We start from the raw sequence: 22,298 nt of genomic DNA on the forward strand, positions 1-22,298 counted from the left end.
TCAATGTCTTTCATTTAAGCATCATCTACACCCACTTAAGAGTGTACTGAGCACTTTTCTCTGTATCGACCTCTTATCGCTGTCTCTATTGATATGTATAAACATTTGGTTCCAATGCAGTGGGTCCTTGTTCAAGCCCTGGTCAAGACTAATGATTAAATTTTGGGATTCAGTCTTCTGAACCAAGATAGAAATGAGCTTCAGGAGGGGGTTGCCAACTTTGGAGGGTTAGGATGGCAGCTTAGTTGATATCAAGTTGTTATTTATATTTTTTTTTAATTTTCAGTACCTACCATTTTCTGTTGGAGGGGGATTTTTTGGGTTACAAACACTCCCCTTGAGCCTTTAAAAGAGGTGCCAAAAACAAGTACATATAATCATACATAGCCTCAATCAATAACTTTTAATAAATACTCTTGATAAATTATTGATTTTGAGTCTTAAAAATCACGTTTTCACCATCAAAAATTTTCTGGAGGGGGACCCTCATTTGCCCTGGTGTATTTTCCGTACACCCTGAAAGGGCCCTAAAATCTCCGGCGCACCTGGCATTTCCTAGCTCCGCCACTGGCTTGTAGTCTTTCAAGGACATGAGCTACTGGATTTTCCCAATGCAGCTTCTGGCCTTTCCCTCACTTGTTAATCAAATAATGACTACATAGCAACTATAGGTACATGCTTTGGAGAGGATTGGGGGGAGGGGGGGTAGAGTGGCAAGGCACGACCATCCTCCCTGACTCCTTAGTCACCGGTCGGTATAAGAGACTTTGTTAGTGTTTTGTTTTACTGCCATGATATTGATCTTTAACTTTGAGCAGATGCAGTCATTATATGTCAAAGCTAAACAATAGTTTAAATTTTTTTTTTATTTCTCTGAGGGATGCAATGAAAGTGTCAAGCGAATCACGCCCATGGGCCCATAATAAGAAAATGTCGTCGATGAATCGGACCCACAGGAGAGGCTTGAGGGTTTGGGAATTTAGAAAGGAGCTTTGCAAGCTTCTTTGTGAGTGTCCTTTTCTATGTGTCCCTATGTTTTTTATTAGTGTTTATTTTGTTCGTTATTTATACTATCGCGTAGTGCGCTTTCCTCAAGACTTTATATTACGGCTATTCAGCCCAAGTTCTATCATCTTCGTGTTCGTCGTCTCATCAGTGCCTCAAGCTGCTGTGACATCATTCTTGTGAGTGTTCCTCCTCTCCTTTCAATCACTTTCACCTTCTTACTTTTTTCCTTTCCAAACTATTCCAAATGTGCAATCCCCCACCCACCCATCTTTGGCTAAAACATGCTCGTACCAACGCGCACAAGATCGCCCAGTACACCAGCCACACCGAGTTTCTCACCTCATGCTTATCCTTAAATATTCCCCCCAATGGCTTCACCATCAAGTTCCCCCTCACAGGTATTCCCCCTAGCATGCACCCTCATCTACGCATATCAATTTTTCACCAATCTCTTATGTTCACCAATTTAATATTATCCCACTATCAATCCCTCCTCCACACACACACTAGCAATCTCATATCCCTCACAAAAATCATTGCTATGTCCCAGCCGCATTTACTAACCGAACTTAATCAAATCCTTTCTTCCGCCCGGCGACATCTTTCCCGGAGACGCGCCAAACATCTACACAAATTGTCGAATCTGTGCACTTCATTTCTTCGTGCCGGCCTTCAACTCCCCCTAACGGGTCTTGCACCCCCACCCCCACCCACTCCTCCGCCTCTCTTCCTTTACAAACCTGACCTGGCCACAATACTCAAACTCCCCCTCCCACCAATGGACTTTCCGGCACCACCCAACCCCCGCCCCCCATCGCGACCGCCTCCATACACGCAGTGCGAAAACGAGGCAGACAATGCAACGAACCCTTCCCCCCAAGACAATGTAGTGAATCTTTCTTCGCATGTCCTCGACGCCAACGAGCGGGCAGTCCTCAGTAAAGGATTATCTTTTTCACCCACGCCGAAAGTTAACCACGTGAGCCTTGTGACGGACGCCCTGAATTTTTGCCGGAACCTGCGTTGGAAAGCATTCTGGCAGTCCCAACAAAACACATCTTCCAACCACGACACTCTTCACCCACTGGCCCAATTCGCCCCACCGTCTGTACGAGAACCTAAACCACTTCATGCAAACCATCCCGTAGAGATATTCATTAAACTTTCTCTCAACAGAATCAGTGATCCCAATTTCCTCCATTCTCTCACCCCACCTAAAAATCTCACACGCCTGGAATTCCAGGCCTTAAGAAATCTCTCCACCAACAAAGACATCATCATAACCTCAGCGGATAAGGGCTCAACGGTAGTCGTTCTTGACAAAGATAAATATGTGGAGGAAGGTTTAAGACAACTGAACGACCCGACTTCCTATTCTCCCCTCCCTAATGATCCCAACCCGCAATTTCAGAAAGAAATCCTCTCCTTTCTAAAAAATTTTGGCCCCGCAGAAGGACTCAGCCCCTCCGACATTAATCTTCTCTCACCTGCTGATTTCAACACTCCACAATTCTATCTTCTCCCCAAAATACACAAACCCAATAACCCAGGCCGCCCCATTGTGTCTAGCCGCAATTCCCCAACCGAAAGAATATCAGCCCTTCTAGATCACTACTTGCAACCTCTTGTCACCACCCTTCCATCCTTCATAAAAGACTCCTATCATTTCCTAAGCATACTTAACTCAACCCCTATCCCTACCGGTACCAATCTCCTAATGGCGACAATTGACGTCGTTTCACTCTATACTTCTATTCCCCACCACGAAGGCCTCAATGCCCTCAACCATTTTCTTGCCCAACGCCCTCAGCCTCACTCTCCCTCCACCAACTTCATCATCCAATTAACCGAACTAATTCTTAACAAAAACGCCTTCAATTTCAACGACACCATCTACCTACAAAAGCGAGGAGTCCCGATGGGAACCAGAATGGCCCCAGCCTATGCAAACCTCTACATGGGCCACCTGGAAAGCTCCTTTCTAAATTCCCAAACCCTCAAGCCTCTCCTGTGGGTCCGATTCATCGACGACATTTTCTTATTATGGGCCCATGGGCGTGATTCGCTTGACACTTTCATTGCATCCCTCAACTCCACCTCATCCGTTTCTTTCACTTCATCAATTTCTGCCTCCTCCCTTACCTTCCTTGACATAAACATCCACCTTGAAAACAATACCTTCAGCACCTCCATCCACAAAAAACCCACCAACCATGAACAATACCTACACTACACCAGTTGCCATCCACCTCACACCAAACACGCAATCCCCTACTCCCTCTCAGTCCGCGCCCATCGCATCTGCAACAATTCACCATCTCTTCAAAGAGCCACACAGAACCTCCACCATGCTCTCCTCAAACGAGAGTATCCAGAATCCCTGCTTAAAAAGAAAATACTCTCTCCCTCTGAACAGTACACCCCACGCACCAAAAAAGAACAAACCAGAAAACTCAATCTCACCACCACATTCTTCCCTGGCTCTCAAAAAATTAAAAAAATATTAAAAGATCTGTACCCCATCATCAGCAAAAACAAAACCACAGCTGCTCTTCTTCCATCCTGCCCCTCCATTGCCTACAGAAGAGCACCTAACTTAGGTAATATTTTAAAATCCACCCGCCCCCTCCTCCGACACACACTCCCCCCACTCTCCTCCCTTACTCCATGCAAACGCCCTCGGTGCAAGTGCTGCCCTCTGCTACGCCCCACCACTTCACCTGTCATCAATAGATCCTCCTCTATACCGTCTTGTACTTCCTTCAACGCTGTCTACAAGCTACTTTGTAATTTTTGCCCCTCGTACTACATAGGAGAATGCACCACACCCATATCCATCCGAATGAACAACCACAGACACTCCTGCAAAACCCCCCCCTTTCATGAACCCGTCCCCATTCACACCGCCTCACACAATAGCTCCTTCGATAAATGTTTTTCCCTAACCATCATTGAAATTCTGCCAGAAAACGCAACCATCATCGAGGTGAGAACGAGGGAAATGGCACATATTTGGGTTGAAAAGGCGTTTGAAACGCCCGGGCTAAACATTGCCCACTAATAGTCAAAGCAAACCCTACCCCCCCTTCCCCCCTTCTCCCCTTCCCCTTCTTCCACCCCCACTACTCCACCAAGGAGAGCTTCTGGAGGATCCGCCTGCAGCAGTTCACCTTCAGCACTGACGATAGCGGGTCAACCCGCTGAAACGTTTGCAAGCTTCTTTGTGAGTGTCCTTTTCTATGTGTCCCTATGTTTTTTATTAGTGTTTATTTTGTTCGTTATTTAAAATTATATATATATATATATATATATATATATATATATATGTTACTTATGAAGGACACCACAGGTGATATGAATATAAATAAATGCCATGATAGGCCACAAAAACATAGACACAAATAAAAGAGAACTCACACGTTAGTTTCAAATTTTCGACCTCTAGAGCGCAAACATACAGGACGAGGACAACGGTGCTGTGAGCACCGTTGTCCTCGTCCTTTTTCCATTATATGTTCCTATCCCTTTCTTTCCTTACCTCTGAATTTATATGTATATATATATATATATATATATATAATATATCAAGTTAAGACGTGTCTACCGTTCCAAATGAACACTTGTGTGCGGGCATTTCAATCAACAGACAATGTTTTTTGCTAAAAAATGAAGACATTTTAAAAATAAATTTGACGTATTGCATTAAAACATTTTTGCTAATGAAAAATTGGGTTTTTAGTGTAATTACACAACATGCGTTTATATCTGTTTATACCTCAGAGTAAGGATGGTTTATACTGATTTAAATTCTATCGCCATGCTCCCGCCCTTTTTTAATCAACATTTGGCAACATTGTACTGATTCATTGATGACGTTAGTGATGAAATAATTTCTTTGAATTTGCTCGTGACGGCACGGTCGCACGGTGGTGACGTGTGGTGGTGACTTGCCCAGTGACGAATAGACAGCAACCCGCAGCCCGCAGTGTGGAATGGTGTGGAACGGAAACGGGAATTGGGGACGTTGATGTACTTGCCAATCCTCATCGGCCGTATTTAAATTTTAGTTCGCGAAGATTATCTGAAGCAGTTGAAATTCGTTGACGCTCCAGTTGACAACAAATTATCTGCTCTTTCCCGCCTGTTCAAATATTTGTTCGGTAGCTTGTAGGAGCTTAGGGCGAGGCTAGCGTTCTGCTGATATTTGTCTTGTATCAAGGTAAGTGTCTCTCTTCGTTTTATAGTAGCATTTTAATCATTTTTTCACAGTTAACACGAAAGCATTGGTTTTCTTATGCTTTCTTTCTTTGGTATGCCAACCTCGTATATCTATATATGACAACCTCATATTTGTTAGGAAACATAACATTATTGGAGTATTAAATGACAAAAATGAAAAAAAAAAGAAATTGTGACCTTCGTTGCTTTACTGGTTTTTCCGAAAGAGGTGAGGAAAGAATAGCACTAATAGGAAAGAGCGGAAAAGATGGATTTTTAAAGTAACCATTTGAGGCTGTTAGGTTAGTTAAGGGGTAAATAGTTGTTCCAAAGTCCCCGATTTTGACAATGAGATGGATCAGGCCTTAGCTGCTTGGTTGCTGATGTCACTTAGCAAATTTTCATTGTAATGGGATAGTTAAAGTGCAACTCATCACGGGTAGCTTACAATCCTGAAGTATAGGTTGGCTTCGTTTTATCCTTAGTTAACTTTAGCACGTTACTTTTTATGTTGTGGGGGTTAGCCAATTTTGTTTACCATGGTGTTCCGCCGTAGAATCCCCTAGGCCGCCAATTTATTCTTTTTGATGCATGAAGTTCGAAGGTCTTTATTGCTTCACCAGCAACGTCGCCTTAGAGAGCAGCGTAAGTTTCTTTTCACTCTCTGTCTTTTTGATTTTCTGAGCTTAATCATTCCAGGTATTTCGGGTATGGGTGAAATTATCCTTTTATTATTAAAGTAATTTTAGGGGAACACACATCTGAAAGAGGAGAATCAGTACAAATGTATGGGTCTTTTTAGAACCTAGTTTGGATTTTAATCTGAAGCCAAAGAGTTTGACCAGTGCCTATGTTCTGCTTCCCTTGAGTGTTGGTATAACGGGCACATAGAAAGAATTAAATAATTCCTGCTGAAAAAAGAGGGGAATGGTCTTCAATGCAAATATTCAATGAATGGTCACCAGTGGGTACTATTTTATCATAAATAAATCTTCAAGAGTGCAGCTGGTGGAGACCAAACTTTCGATGAAATATCTTAATTCAAAAGTATTTGAAAAGGTGATTACCTGGAAACGTATGAAAGCTTGTACTAACTCTATGGAAAATTAATGTGTTGCTTATATTTGAAGATACTATAGTACCATATGTGGTGATGCAATTGGATGTTAAATTATTTTATAGTTACCTGCGTGGTAAAATTAATTTGGTTAACACTGTTTGGGTGGGAAAAAATGTTACCCAATTTTTCCATTTGATAAGGTGTATTGTGCTTCATATCTTTGTGCCTATGTGTTTTTCTAATAATTCTGTTTTTATTTTTTAGGTTTTTCTCCGTATCAACAATGAGCTACCCGTACCAGGTAAGGGATGGATATTCTAGTTATACTAAAATTTTCTTGGTTTGTACCATTTTTTATTAGGACACTGAAAACAATTTGAAGAAGTTTCAAGCTTATTTTTTTGGGGTTTACCATGTAGTGAATTTTTTGTATAATAATGCGTACAAAAAGTCTCTTGAATGAATTTATTGTGCAGTGATTTATTTTTGTGTTGTGAATTTGTTACATTGAACCTATGAAGAGCTAACCTTTGCCATCATCTTTGGAGAAACTATCAATGACCCATTTGTGTTTATGGTTGAATTAAAAATAATGTTGGAATTTACAAATTTTAAGAAGAAAGAAGTATTAAACAATAATCAAAACAATATTAGGTTATCTATGAAATTTTTAAAAACATGAATAAGGGTTCCCAGAAATGGAACATTAGACAAATCCCATGCTTCGGCATGCATTGCTTTCATGAGCCAGTTTTTTTTTATAATTACACAATTATCACAGGGTCAACACAAGCCACCATTTTCATCTACATAATACTGTTGAATGAACTGGACAGAGAAGAGATGAACACTATTGATTAAAATCACATTCTTTCTGTACATGAGTACTTACTGCCATTGTAAAGAGTCAAAGACCTAATAGCGAGATGTGTTGTATCTCTGCAACTATTCAATCGGTTGTAATTTAGTGAACTGGAAATGGATGGAAATACTTTTATGTGTTTCCTCAAAATCATGTGAAATTCATCTTTGCGTTCACACTTTTTAAATCTATTTTTGTAGGCAAATTGTACTGTTTTTGACACTTGGAAAATGACAGCTCTATTTTCAATGTTATTTCTTCAAGTACTTCTCCATTTATTCATATAAGATTCCTTACAGTCAAAGAACAGACTCTTATGAAGGTGCATCCCTAAAGAGAACTTGGAAATATGTATGTAATTGTAAAAGCACCAAAAATTGTTTAAAAGTTCCACTATTTTCATAATTTTAAGATTTCCTGGAAATTATAAAGCACGGTCAGCACCGCGCACATATATAGTTGATGAAAATTGAAGTTAAAACCACAAAAAAGTGTTGATTTGTTTAAACTTGTTTCATAAAATTTTCTGCATGAGAGAGCTTCACCAAAGGGTGCTAGCTTTGCTTGGGAAAAGAGAAACCATTAGTTTGATAAAAGTTCTTTGCTTGGTGTGAATTTGGCTTTCCTGCTGAGTTTGATGCTTGCAGTTGAAGGGACAACCATGCTTGCTCATTCCCTTCTATTCCCTTTACATCTCTTGTCCTCTCCTTCTCATCTCCAGACTGCTAAACCAAGTATATACATGCTAAAATCATTTAAATAGGAAAAAGTAGTTATTTTTCATTCTTTTAATGGCAATATTAGTCTTTCGTGAATGAATTTGGCAGCGACAGCAATTTTAAGTTTCGTGTAAGTCTTTCAAATACGAAATAGCATATATAGTGAAACCTCGATATAACGACACCCCACGGTGCACTAATAAACACTCGCTATAGCGAATTGTCGCTTTACCGGAGGTGGAGCAAATAATAGCCAATACACCTGTTGCGAACAGATATACAGGAACAGGAGTGGTGCGGCGACAGGTAAACATCTATCCGATAAACGTAAGCATAAAGCGTTTTTTGCATCACTAAATTTCCTTACTCAAATAACGACTAACTATTCAAACAATTTATAAGCGCCGCACTGAATAAAAATCATGCATTGCTCAAAAAACAAAGCATTGTTTCGTCATCATTATATTTATCGAACGACAGTTTACCACATAAATTTGAGACTGAGCACTCCATTAACTTCATTTCTAACAGATCGCTAGCAATTACAGAGGTTAAGGAGTCTTCATGAAAGTCTTTCGGCGGTGAAACCCTCGCTATGGCGAGAGCCAACACCGAAAGGGTCTCGTAAAAACGAATTTATAACACGTTTATTATAGGGTCAATTGACGGTGTATCGGCTATCTCTCGTAATAGCGGGGGTGTCGCTATAGCCCCTACTCGCTTTAACGAGGTTCCACTGTATTTTTTGTCTCGTACGATGCGAGGCACGATATGGTTGAAATTCTTAATATTAGTAAAATTGGGCATTGCAATATTTCCACTGAGTTTTATTTCGGCACTACGCATTTTTTTTAAATTTCAAACAACATTATCAAGTGAAAAATAATTCTTAAGAGTTCTTCCTATTATAGGTCTTGGTGCTTGAAGGGAGGGGGTAAGGTGGAGGATGGGATTTGAGTGTCGAGAAGTGGGGATATTGAGGGTTGTGGGAGAAACTATGCCTTTTTTTATACAAATTGAGGAAAAGTATGAATGCAGAGATGAAATTTTGATGTCATTTAGAAGTATAGAAAATATTTCCTTTCATTTCCAGTTTTATTTCATTACAATCAAGTGAATTATTATTGAGATACTGTGGTGAAGTGTTTACAAACGGTAGGTTACTAATGTTGCCAGGGGTGCCGACTTACAAAAAATATTGGGGGGGCCCAAACCGGAGATCTTGCCCCGGGAAATATTATAAGTAGTGAGTTTTAAGTTTTTTAAGAATTTTTGAATAGTCATTTGATCATCATTAGAGCCCTGATAACTAGAATCTCGATATCTGGACACTCCGGGGAAAATCAGCAAGCCTGACACATTTTTTCCTCACACCCATAACAAATTTTTGAGGGGGCTCGGGCCCCCTCAACCCCCATGGAGTCGGCGCCATTGAATGTTGCCCTGACCAGAAGAAGAGTGCATTCTGTCTGCTGGTGATACAAAATGAGGGAAAAACTTCCCAAATTAAACAAAACCAAAGTACAATCAAGGGATTAATATTTTTAACAAATTTAAACTATAATTACAGTACACTCCCAATTATCCGGGCTAATGATGAGGAGAGACGGCACGAGTAATCTAAAAACACGAATTATCCAAAATTTCACTCAAATGTCTTGCAATGTTCATAATTTACGTAAAACAAGCAATCTATTATTATTTAGGCAGTTTTTCTGTTATTTTAGGGTGCTTCCCGGACTCATTGAGAGCTTTCTTTGCCAGTTTGTGTTCTTTTTAACAGCGATAACATGGTTTTACTTGTATTATTAATGCTCTATGTATGGCCTAGTTTCGAAAACCACACATTGGCAGCTGTGTAATCACGGATACAGAAAAGTGGTCTGCACGAATGCTTCAAAACCACTGCTCGATGTCGGAAACTACACTGTGAGGCACCATGTCACGTAGTCGCGTCTGGCACAAGTTATCCGGGTTGCAACTGCTGAGCGACGTGTATCGGTGATCAAGGAGCGTGGTCTCACACTGTGAGGCTTGGAAAACAGGAACACGGAGCTCCCGTGAATGCAGCTAGCACGTGACTGCTTCCGTTTTACGAAGGGTATTCTAACGGAAATAATAAGCCCGGTGTATCCTAGCATTGATGTAGTAATTCCGATGATTTTGCATCTGATTTTTTTTATAAAGATCATGGAAAAATTAGAGCGAGAGTGAAAAAGCATGCACGGATAATCCGCAATGCGGATAAATCGCAGCCAGATAATCAGGAGTCTGCTATATTTAAAAAAGTAGTTTAAACCTATAGTATGAAATGCTGACCCTTCCACTTGAGGGAAGAAACTTAGCCGGTGTGCGGCAAATGTAGACTAGGTCTGAACACCATGCTGATTGCAATGCAAGAGGGAAACTTTGAGTAGTGGGGGTTATGTTGTGGGAGGGAAAGTTGATTCTCCGTTAGTCAGGAGAAGAGGGAAATTAGGAGAGTTGCTGAGGGTTCAAGACAGTGGGGTGAGGTGGTGGGGATCTTTTTACCTGCTATGGTTGGTTAACTCCAGTCTGCCGATTTCTAGAAAAATCTTCTCAGCATTGTCTGAGTGTTGAAAAGAAAGGTATATCGAAATTCTATGGTGTCTCACCTGAATCGATGTACTCTCTCGGGTAGTTGCCACCTGGGGATCCGAATGGGGGACTACCTAGTTTACCTCCGCAATGTTTTACCTGAGTGAGTGTCGCAGTACTGACCCCCAGGGTCTCCACCTTCACGTATATGAAGAAGAGTCATTGCCCTCTCCTCTTGGTGATAAGAGGCATAATTGTTGGTGGCCTACCGTCGCCAAGTCATGGCTTCTTCTGAGGCTTAACGTATCATTCAGATGGCCTATCTTAACCAGGGATATACCTGTACCATTTCAGATTGCTGCTGCTTTTTGTCTATGAGTGCTTATTTGACAAGTAAACTCGCTTATATTGCAGCTAACCCTTATATCTAGGGGTTGGCCCTCCATCTGCAATCCAGTGAATGCACTCGGTGGCTTAAAGCTCAGCTGCAAGCCTTCCATATTAGCTTTTGAAAACTGCAAATAGGAATGTGTTCTTGTGTGTCTTAGTCAAAGGTACTTTGCTCAAGTATTGAATTCTGTAATAAAATTGAAAACAGTAGTGAGAGGTTGTATTGTAATTACAAATTTACTTGTGCTTCACTATCAGTAGAGAAAATTTTCAGTCCAGGGTTGTGTTCCCGTATTTTAAATTTGTTGCATTTTAACTTCAATGCTATTTTGACTTGTGTATGATATTTTAAGCTAATGTAAAGAATGCAGAATGTTATTATGTCTTGAATTAATTCATTAAATTTTAGTTAAGGATTGTTTTAAGAATTGCTCTGTAAATCTTTGATATTATGTAAAACTGATTCTTTCTATCTCCTTTGGTATTCCTTTTGTGTGAAAGTGTGAGGAGATTTATATTTAGAATAAGATTTTCCTAATTAATATTTACCGAAACTTCCACATTTTCCATTCATTATTGTTTTATACCGACTATAATTTCAAAATTTTTAGCTTTACTTGGTAGATATGTATATATTTTTTGGAAGATGCAGTTAAAAGCCTGCAAATTTCCCCAGAAATTTAGAGGAATGCTGGTGGAAAACAATATCCAAATTATGCATTCAATTAGTTATATTGCACCGGGTATGGCAAACTGCTGCAAAGTTATTAAATCAAGGGTAAAATTTGCTGTGGAAATGTAATTTGGCTTTTCTGTGATTCAAACCTGAATCTCCCAATTACTGGTTAGGTATGCCGCTAGTTACACCTTCAAGCCATCTACCTACAATGGGACTTTCAGAAAGATTTCTGAACTGGTAGCGTACCCAGGGGTGCAGCAACTCTTTGAATTGGTGTAAGCTAGCTAAGCAAGGGGAGTGTATAGGACATGTAACCAGGAAAAGGAACGATATTAGCATGTTTTACTAAATACACCCAGGTGTGGATTGTATTTAGTTTTCTTGAAATGCATTTGAAAAAACAAATACATATTTTTGGAAACATTTAATTTTGTAAGACGGTGTGGTGTAAACAAATTTCATCCTGTAAGGTCACCACTGTTTGAGGAAAGACATTTTATAGGTTTTCCTTATTTCTTTGTAAATACTTTCTCTGATCATAAGTGAGATATTGCTTATCTTTTTCTTTTGAGCAACCTATCTTGGCTACATTTTGAAATCATCTTTTGCTACTATTTTTCTCATCTGTCATGGAGTTATTTGACTTCATTTTCATTAATTCTCTTTGTAACCAATCTTGCATATACAGAGCCTCGTATTATATTACTTGTATTGCATTAATTTTTGAAATTTATTTTGGTTTCAATGATAAAATAAATTAGATCTCAAATGACTGAATGAGGCTGAAAAAAACTGCTGTAAAATTTGAAAGTCAGAATGCAAAAATGTGGATAAGTTTAGCTGGATGCTATGGGAATATGTATCTGAATTATACATCTCACCCCTCCATCCATTGCTAACAGAACTATCCTCCGAACCCGGGTGCTGGCCAGCCTTCGTCTGATCCCATGCACTTGCCATATGGGATCTGTCCGCCAAGCGCGGCCTTAGGATTCAACGTGCCTGCACCAGCCCCTCCGTATCCAGCCAACACTTTCCAGCCCTCTGCGGCTCCTTATCCCACAGCTGGTTATCCAATGGCTCCGCAGCCTATGGCCAACAATCCCATGCCTCCATATCCTAGTTCTCAGCCCTCGTACCCAAATGTTCCTAGCATGAACCAATATCCCAACTCCTCCAGTCCTTATTCAAATGTTCACAGTGCCAGTTCATATCCAAATGCACCCAACATGGGTCCATATCCAAATGCACCCAGTACGGGTCCATATCCAAATGCACCCAGTACGGGTCCATATCCAAATGCGTCAATTGCCCCCTCTTATCCAACCAATCCGAGTGTGGGGTATACCCCTCAGTTAAGCAATTGCCCCCCAATTCGACCTCCTGCTCAGAGCAGTTACCCAACCCAGCATACATCGCAGGGTCACCTGGATCATGCCAAGGTCCATACACCCTCTTCCATTAGCCCTAGTGTGTATCCCAAGGTGTCTGTATCTCCCACGCCGCAACATTCTAGTCATGGAGGTGGTGCTGCAAAATCTAGTCACCAGTCTGTGCCACAGCATCCTGTCAAGGTAAATAAACATATGAGGTCACTTCAATATCTGTTGTAAGTTTACTGAAATCATTTGTTGGGATACTTTCTCCCCTGCCCTTTTGTTTAAGTGTTGAAAAATTGTTAATTGTTCTCAAGACCTCATTTGTTAATACGATGGCTGTCTGGAAAGTAAGAATACTAAGATTTTGTATGACGTTGAGGTTGTTATTTTTCATACTTAGCACCCTTAGCTATTATAGGGACTCCTTCCTTATGGTCATTATATGCTGTGGAATACTCAGTGAGTTATAATATGGCATCACAGCCACTTCATCTGTCAGCCAGTCAATCCTGCTAGTGTGAGACTGCCTCAGTAATTTGGTTCTTTACATCGCCTTATTCCCAAAATGTTATCAAAGGACCTCTAAAGTGTGATGTCTTGAGAGCTGGTTGTCATGGCTGTTTCTTTCCAAACAAATTCAAGTCACAGCAGTTTCTGCCATTAGATATTTTTGAACAGGGAATTTCTGATTTCTGCGGTACATATATTAAAGCCATCTTATCACTACTGAAAGTTGCTATTGGGTGTCCATGACTCACTTAATTTTTACTCAGAGCATGGTGTCAACTTTCCACCTGTAAAATAGTTTTGTACTACTGGAGCGTCAAAGATGACGAGAGGGGAGTACAGACTTGTGATCTTTCACTCTTTTGAGGCAATGCCCCAGAACTCACTGAAGTCATGCTCGTATTGTTTGAATGGGACATAATGACTCGATGTACTCTTGAGGCGTAGTACCCTTAGATCACTATATTTTCACTAAATTGAAGGGCCCACATCATCGTACTACCTTTGAAGCTGCTTAAATGGATCTATGGCAAGGGTTGTGTGGACATAAGGCATTAACAAAACAAAAAGAAAACAGGTGCCCATTGCAGTGGTATGATCTGAGTTCCACCTTTTCTGTTTTTCCATAACAGTCCTATGTTCATTTAGAGAGGGATAAATGAATTCTGATTGCTATTCATTCTGCAAAATATCTCTGATTTTATCTTTTCTTGAATATTCTGATGTTCTAAGGCGATGATTTTGTGTGATGCTCTGAAAAATATCTGTTCCTAATTGCACAAGTAATTTAAAAATCCACATCTCTGATGGCTACCAACCTAATTCATGTAATGCCGTGGAACACTCTCTGTTCCCTCTTGCTGGTTTTTGACTAATTGCATAGGTTTCATTTCACAAGGGTATGGTGAGTCTGGTGTTCAGGCTCCGAAATGCTTTATACATCAATAATAAGGATTGCTTTTGTGGAAAAAGTGGTAACATATTTTTGAACAAACCCTTCAAATTTCATCAAAATTTATTATTACGTATTTTTTTATTAATAAAGTTTGTATCCTTACTTTCTGGATGTCTGTCCAATTATCATTATTCAAATATATGATCATCAATGTCGTCCCCCAATCCATCCAATGTATTGTGTGTCTGTGAAGCTAATGTATTATTTAATGACATGATTTTGTCCCTTGTGCAATTTCAAACTAGTCGCCACATATGGTGGACTCAGCAGAACTTATCTGAATCAGGTTTACTTTGACATGAAATGGTTAATCACGTTGTTTTGTTTATAAAAATAAAAATTTGTGGTGACATGTTATGTGTGTTTAGCTATTGATGAAATACAGAGATTGAAGCAAAAAATATTTTTTAAGTGTGTCCTTAAATATCCTGGAGTGTTTTTGTGTATTTGTGAAATTATTGCTCCAAAGTATTGTGATTTGTCTGTTCTTGTAGAAATGATATTGAGCAAAAGGTGGGGGTGACCACATGGTTTAAATATTTAGGAATACAATTTGTTTGCTATGATATTTAAATTTTTTTGCGTGGTTTGTTATAGACTGGGTTTCGTCAGAGCTCTGTTTTAGGAACTCTTGTATTCCTATTATAAATTAACATTGTCTCTCCTTATCTGGAAGTTACATCACCAATTAATTCTGACCAATTCTTAATTCACCAAGCTCAGCTAGTCACTACGATTTGTGTATGGTCCTATGATAATTTCCCATAGGTGAGCCCCAAAAAGTAGTGACTTGATATGTTTTATGTTCAGTGGTCAGGAAGTGGAAAGCATTTTTATAGAGTGGAACATACATCAATGGAAAAAATTGATACTTGGGCATTTTTAGAGAGATTCCTGAACATTGAAATGCCCGGGGAAGATCACTTGAACCAAATTTTCATAGCAGTAAACTGTATTCAAGCTGGTTCATTCTGACTCAGCTTTGATCAACAGTTATGTGGTCAGCGTTGTTAAACCTGTACTGAAGTGATTTCTGTTCTGATGTATCATAAGGTCTTTTGGGGATACCTATATCCATCTTCATATGGAATTATCCCTACTCCAGAAATTTGCGATTAGAATCACATTCCAAAAAAGAAACATCTCCTAAATAGATAAGTTGGAAAAAGTTTGAGATTCTTCCCATAGCTTGTTTCTATACGGTCTTGACTGTTTTGTGTGTGAAAAATTATTTGGATAACTTTATTGCACATTATATTTTTGTAATAAAATGATAAGATCGAAAAATTATTGTTCTTAAAATTTGTGGAGAACTAAAGCAGCTAAAATGTGATCCAATGAAATGGGCGTATGGTTATTATTAACTACCAACAAGTATCAAAACTGTATATCGCAATAATTTGTTCAAACTAAGTGAAAAGACATTTGATAATTAAATGTTTTAATCCATTGAAGAATACCTAACTCATTCCATTAAGAATTATTAGTATGAATTTTCAGTCTATACTGTTGTTGTTTATTTAAATGCATTTTTGTTTATATTTTGATGTGATATTTGTTTATATTTTGATTCCCAATATATTATCCATTGTTGATGTATGAGGTCTTCTGTTTTGCAGACCAACCCCACCATTGTGCCTGCGGCTGACTTCAACGCAAGAGCTGATGCTGAGGCACTGAGGAAGGCAATGAAGGGCCTAGGAACGGATGAGAAAGCCATCATCCAAGTGCTGGCCAAGAAGTCGAACATGCAGAGGCAAGAAATAGCCAACCAGTTCAAGGCCCTTTATGGAAAGGTTAGCATTCCATCATCTTCCCTTGGCATTATTACTGGAGTGGATCAATAAGTATCACACACAAATTTACAATCAGTAGATAATTTATTTTTTCTGCGTAAAAAGTTAAAGCGCATGCACTTATGCCTTGTTTGACGCTATTTCACGCAGTGCCATTTTCAAACATGTACAGTGGAACCTCGTTAAAGTGAGTATGGGCTCTTGCAAGACCCCCGCCATTACGAGAGATAGCCGATGTTTTTCCGAGAGTTTCGACTGCAGAAACAAATGCAATACTTTATTTCACTTAACTGCCGCTTAACGTACAGGAACAATAAACATACACCAATGGAAACATTTGAGGCATTAAATAACCGCGATACAGTTTCATAAGTTAATTTTTGAATTTTCTGTGGAAAAAGGCCAAAATAATGGAATGATTACGTCAATACACTAATTAAGTGCATTGAGAAATGGCTTCGTCGGTTTTGCATTGGCATAATGATTGACAAAACAATGCTTTGCATGATTTTTATTCTGTGCGGCGCTTATAAATTGTTTCAATCGTTAGTCGTTGTTTGAGTAAGGAAATTTAGTGATGCAAAATACATCGCCTTTCGTCTGGATTTATGCTTACGTTTATCGGATATAATTTATCTGTGGGAAATTCCGAACACCACTCATCTAAATCTGGTAGCCTCTTATCTCTTTTGATCTATCATGAAATAGCAACTAGTACGTATGAAACTACTTTTATTCTAGGTAACTTAATATCTTTGTTTTTATGCGTCGAAATCCAATGCCAATTAATGGCCAGAAACAATGCTTACCATGCTGTCTGGGTTGCTGATATCTCACGGCAATTAATCTTGTCCTCTAAACAGAAAGGTTACATATATTTTGAAAGTACAGGTGGAAATGAGTTTTGTGAAAGCAATATGGTTTAGAATGTAGTTTTTGCAGTCATAGGCCATGAGAATCCTCTCCAGAACCTTAAAGGCCATTAGTGACCACAGGAAAGCGTGCAAGTGAATTAATTTTTTTTTGATAGAATATTTTCTTATTTTCTCCTATAAAGTCAATTCTTTAAACAACGGTGAAAATATAGAATTATCTCAACCTCAAAATGATTGTTCCCTACATTTTGTGGCCAACCAGAGGCTTTGGGTATTGTTTTTGAATCGATTTAGATTGTTTATTTATCTCGCAATTAAGTCAAACTTGTCTTTACTAAAGCACAGAATAAGTCCATTGTAACAAGTGCTGAAGATCCCTGAGAAGTGACTCGTGATAATGCCAACTTGGTGTAGTCAGTGTCTATCAGAAATCTCATCTTTTTCAGGTTATTACAGCATGGAAAGTAGTCTATTTGTGTTATTTACAAATTTTCATTTAAATGTCGATTTAAGAACTAATGTAGATTGTGGTAGTTGATGCCTATCGAAAATTGCAGTTTTTTTTTTCAAGTTATTATGATAATTATTATAGGTAGAGAATTTTATTTATTTATGCATTTATAATTTTCCAGAAGTATTCAATATTTAAATACTGAAATAAATGTAATTACATTAGATGTGTTGCATTAGAAAAATGGCCCCTGATGGGTCAAGTGACTACATATACTGACTATAAGCTAACAATTCATAGATGCCTGTAGTTTTTCATTCTCTTTATGGAGTTGCCAGTCTGGCTTCAAATGGCTTTGGGGCCGATTTCATCATAACAGATGTACCTAGTTGGCTGTGACTAGCCGAGCTTATCTAAAATGTTGTGAAATAATTTCAAGGACAGTGCAAAGAACTCTGAGGAAGTGAAGATTTTTGCTACAGAAAAGTGAGGGGATTCAATTTTGGGAATCTTTTAAAAACCCTGCAATTCTCTGGCAGAAATATTTAGGTTTCAACTTTTAATTTCAATTACCGTATATGTCTGAATATACCGTATAAGCTTGTGTAAGAGGCGCACACGTGTAAGAGGCGCACCCCTATTTTGAGGAAGGAAGCAATAAAGAAAAAAAATTTTACGGTATTTTTTTTATCCTATCGTGCGGTGTTGCAGACGTATGCCTGGAATTTCGACAGTTATCGAAATTTCCCCTTTCAGTACTATTTGAAAGAGGAAATTTTGATAACTGCGGCGATAATAGCGGCATAAGAGTGAGTAGAAAGAGTTCCGATCCTCTCTTCGCATACGTCATCGCTCTACGTTGCTTGTCCTACTCACGAACAATTTCGTTTAAAAGCTCTCGCAGGAGTATTGCAATAGAATTACAGCCGTGGAAAATTTTAAGGCAAAACACGACAGGCACATAGCATGAACCTTCCCAAGAGATAGGACAACAATCGGGGCAATCTCAGCGCCTTAGGAAAATAACCACGTCGTAGATTTAAGGCCCCTTGCACACACACCGATTTTGGACGGCCGGTAAAATATCGGCCGTCCACATTCCAATAGTGAACAATGGGAGAGCATTGGAGCTTGCACACGTACCGAACACGCGCCGGCACCGGCTAAATGCCGGTTAGCTGCCGGCCATTGTCACTGTGGATCGCCGTCGCCGGCTCAAAAACATAGCAACTTATCGTTTGACCGGTAAAAATCCGGCGTGTGTGCAAGTATCGCTTCGCCGGTAAAATATCGGCCGAGGAAAAATATAAATACCGGCCGATATTTTACCGGCCGTCCAAATTCGGTGTGTGTGCAAGGGGCCGTTTTTTTCCTTTCCGGGACTCCATAGGAAAATAGGAAATTATCAAGTTACAGGGGATCAATGGAAACGCGTTTCATCCCTACCCCATCTCACCAACTGACCTTTTTCGGTCTACCAGGTTCAATTCTCCGAGTTTCTGGAGGTCAAAAGCTAGGTGAGTCACCTTCTGAGCTCGAAAATATATCTCGATATCTTTCAGCAATTGTATGACACGCACGAGGTTATAAAAAGAATTAGACCTAACGCGACGTATATCTGACAGCATTTAAGTTTTTTGAGCTCTAATTGATTGACACAAAGATTTATAGCTAAAACAAGGCTACTAATATTCAACTTAGTCCTAACAGCACAATTTCGGAAGAAACAAGCGTAGCATAAGCGCATTCAAACAAGACGAGACGGACTGGAAACTTCAGGCAACGCAAACTGCGTACATCACATTGCTGTGCCTTCGCCTCTTCACTTTAAAGGCAACGACGTCACACGCAAGATCGGACGTGTTCTTCCCTTGCTCCTTCGCTCATAGCCTCGTAGCTTAAAATATGGAGCGCGCTCCTTCCCCTCGACCTCTCCTTCAGCGCTAGTCCAACAATGAACACACTCGTTCGAATTTTTTAAACCGCAGGTTTTGACACCAATATAATTTTCAGTTGCAAAAATCCTCATATTAGCGTCTGAAGATAATTTTTGAAAAATCAGGTGCTCAGCGTAATGGAAATTGCTCGGCAAGACAGATGTTGACGAATCAGGTATGCCCTTCAAAACTACGCGTTTCTATACGTTTGATAAGCGATTACTATATGCAGTATAAATGCCGCGGGATATAAATGACTCGTGGTAGTAAATTTAGCGCGCGCTCCGGAGCGAATCACCCCGCGCGATCTTTTCAATGTTCACCTCTGGGGTACCGACGTGACGGCGCGATGCTTACAAGAAATTCAAACAGGAGCATTTTAAAAATACGTCACTAAGGGAGAAACTCCCCTACCTGCCGCTTGATTTTGACCCAGGGTTTCATATGACCGACTCACGCTGTAAACCAAGGCCCCTCAGTTCCCCTTGGACTTGCGACCGGGTAGGGGAGGGGGGGAAGATAAGAAGTTTGTGTAAGAGGCGCACCCCCATTTTCGGATGCAATGTTTGGGAAAAAAGGTGCGCCTCTTACACGCGCTTATACGGTAGTCCCCCCTTTTTTTCCAAAAATGCCCAAGGTATAAGTAAAGGAGGGGACAATGTTCAAACACATTTTTTTAACTTTTCCCAAAACTCTAGCCTCAAAAGTAGGGGGGGAACTATATTCGGAGAAATACAGTAATGCTCTTTCCCATTTGTACTATGAATATTAATGCCTCTGAAACCTCACACCTAACTAATTGAAATGGTTTTCCTCTTGAAGGATTTGATAAAAGATCTGAAAGGGGAATTGAGTGGCCGTTTTGAAGACTTGGTGTTGGCATGTGTGACTCCACTGCCTCAGTTCTATGCCAAGGAGCTCCATGATGCCATGTCCGGTGTGGGAACTGACGAAGCATGCCTTGTTGAGATTCTTGCCACCTCATCCAATCACTACATCAACGTGATACGCTCCACATACAAAGCTAGTAAGTGATTTTTTGTTATCAAATGCTGGTTTAGTCCAAAGACCAGAAAATCTGAATGCCGATTAATGGTTGAAAAATTGATGAAACTTGTTTTTTGATTGTCTGGTCGCTCGTATGGAGAATAGTCGCCTAGTCCCTAGCTCTCTTATCCTAGCTCTTTTCAGGTTAAAAACTACAGTAGATTCGGTTTAATGGGTCCACCGGTTACTTGGGACAGCCGCTTAACTGGGGCAGATCTTGAAAAACAGAACCCAATAGAGGAATATCCCAGATTATTCTCCGGTTAATTGCGACAGCATGCCGCTTTATTGGGCCATGAGTTGGTGACATAGATTCTATACTCGCGACGAAATTAAAATTTTTTGTTTTCAGAATACTATTTTTTTATATTTTCCTCCTTTGATTTACTCTTATTTTTTACAAATGCTCCTATTCTTGCCCTATTTTGAAAGCTCTTGTTATTATGCTATCTGCAAGAGGATAGGACTTTTCTTTAATAGGACTTAGTAAAAGACATTCATTCAGCGTCGCCCGAGGCTGTGAAAAATATTTTTAGCTAAATTGTTATAATTATTTAAAATGATATTAAATTAACTAAACTCGCTGATTTATTAATCAAATTAATAGTTTCATAAACTTATGTTGCATTATAAACATTCTTTAGTCTTCTTTCTACCATTTCGAAGTTTTTATGCCCATGTACAGGATAGTTTGCCTAATTGGGGCAGCCGCTTAATTGGGGCAAAGTGCACAAGTCCCGATATGTCCCAATTAACCGGAATCTACTGTATTATCCTCCCCAAGGATGGTTGACTAGTCAATTGATTTACCAGTTTATGAGATGCACTTTTCAAACTTTAATTGGCATTTGGATTTTCTTTCTTTGGACATGTTCATTTACACCAATTAGCAGCTCATCTTAAAGTATTCTTATTGCCTCTTTTCATTTGGCAATGTGTCTCACAAGTGAATTATTTTTGTAGTGTACGGGAAAGATCTTGAACGTGAGCTTGGAGGAGAAACATCTGGCCACTTCAGGAGACTATTGGTGTCCTTGTGCCAGGTAAATATTCAAATTTTAGATTTTATGGCATTTTTAATTAGCAGTCAATTTGTAATAAATTTTGTGAACTTTGGACACTTCCAAACAAAAATCCTCAAAACTATGGAATGGTTCAGGGCAGGAAACTGACCCCCTACCCTTGATATGTGGATTTCTCATGCCTGACTAAGTCCAGAATGAGCTCTACCCTCACCAATTGAAACTAACTTTTTGATTGAATTACTGTGAGTGGTTATATTTTTACCAATGATGGATACGTATTTCACCAGAACTTAATTAATATACTTTTACCTTTTGCTGCAGAGCTTACATTCTCAATGTTCACACTTATTTGCCAGGTTGAATTCCAGCCCCCTTATTTTACAGGCCCATATGGGCACACGAGGCACTGATTGTTTTCACATGCCCATGCAGATAGGCTGTGCATTTTAAAAGTCAATTTGCTATTAGTTACATTTGTAATCAGGCAAGCTAGTAGAAGCTTTCTTAATATTTTTATTTATATGTAATAGAATCTCTAATTTGCTTAGTTGAGGGGAATCCAGATTTCCGAGTTTTGAAAATCAGAGGATTTGTAAAACAGTGGTTGTTTTCATATTGCTGGTTGCATTAAGGTGGTCTATTTTTTTTTTTAAATTAACCAGTGCATCTGTATATATTTTGGTGCAGTTTCACAAGTTAACAAGCCATAGGAAAGTTCAGGTTGATTATGCAATATTTGACTCCGCTGAATTTTATTTGAGTATTTGCCTACTTTTCATGGGCAAACAGTAGAGTTTTCTACTTTTTTGCAAAAATTGTTGTTATCTGTGA

At 39.4% G+C, this 22,298-nt stretch overlaps 1 protein-coding gene across 2 annotated transcripts in view; it reads left to right on the top strand.

Moving 5' to 3' along the window:
• Window positions 1-4,992: 4,992 nt before the first annotated feature.
• LOC124164901 (annexin B9-like) overlaps window positions 4,993-22,298 on the top strand; it is a 33,381-nt gene continuing 16,075 nt past the window's right edge. Inside the window, exons 1-6 of one of the 2 annotated variants that reach the window (XM_046542129.1) lie at window positions 4,993-5,227; window positions 6,551-6,587; window positions 12,398-13,069; window positions 15,956-16,132; window positions 20,218-20,422; window positions 21,406-21,485. In XM_046542129.1, the coding sequence (XP_046398085.1) occupies window positions 6,570-6,587; window positions 12,398-13,069; window positions 15,956-16,132; window positions 20,218-20,422; window positions 21,406-21,485 (1,152 nt within the window). In that variant the 5' untranslated portion in view covers window positions 4,993-5,227; window positions 6,551-6,569. The remainder of the gene's footprint in view (window positions 5,228-6,550; window positions 6,588-12,397; window positions 13,070-15,955; window positions 16,133-20,217; window positions 20,423-21,405; window positions 21,486-22,298) is intronic. The other variant, XM_046542130.1, reaches the window with a different exon arrangement.

This window comes from Ischnura elegans, chromosome 9, assembly GCF_921293095.1.
Source record: "Ischnura elegans chromosome 9, ioIscEleg1.1, whole genome shotgun sequence".
Classification (NCBI taxonomy): Eukaryota; Metazoa; Arthropoda; class Insecta; order Odonata; family Coenagrionidae; genus Ischnura; species Ischnura elegans.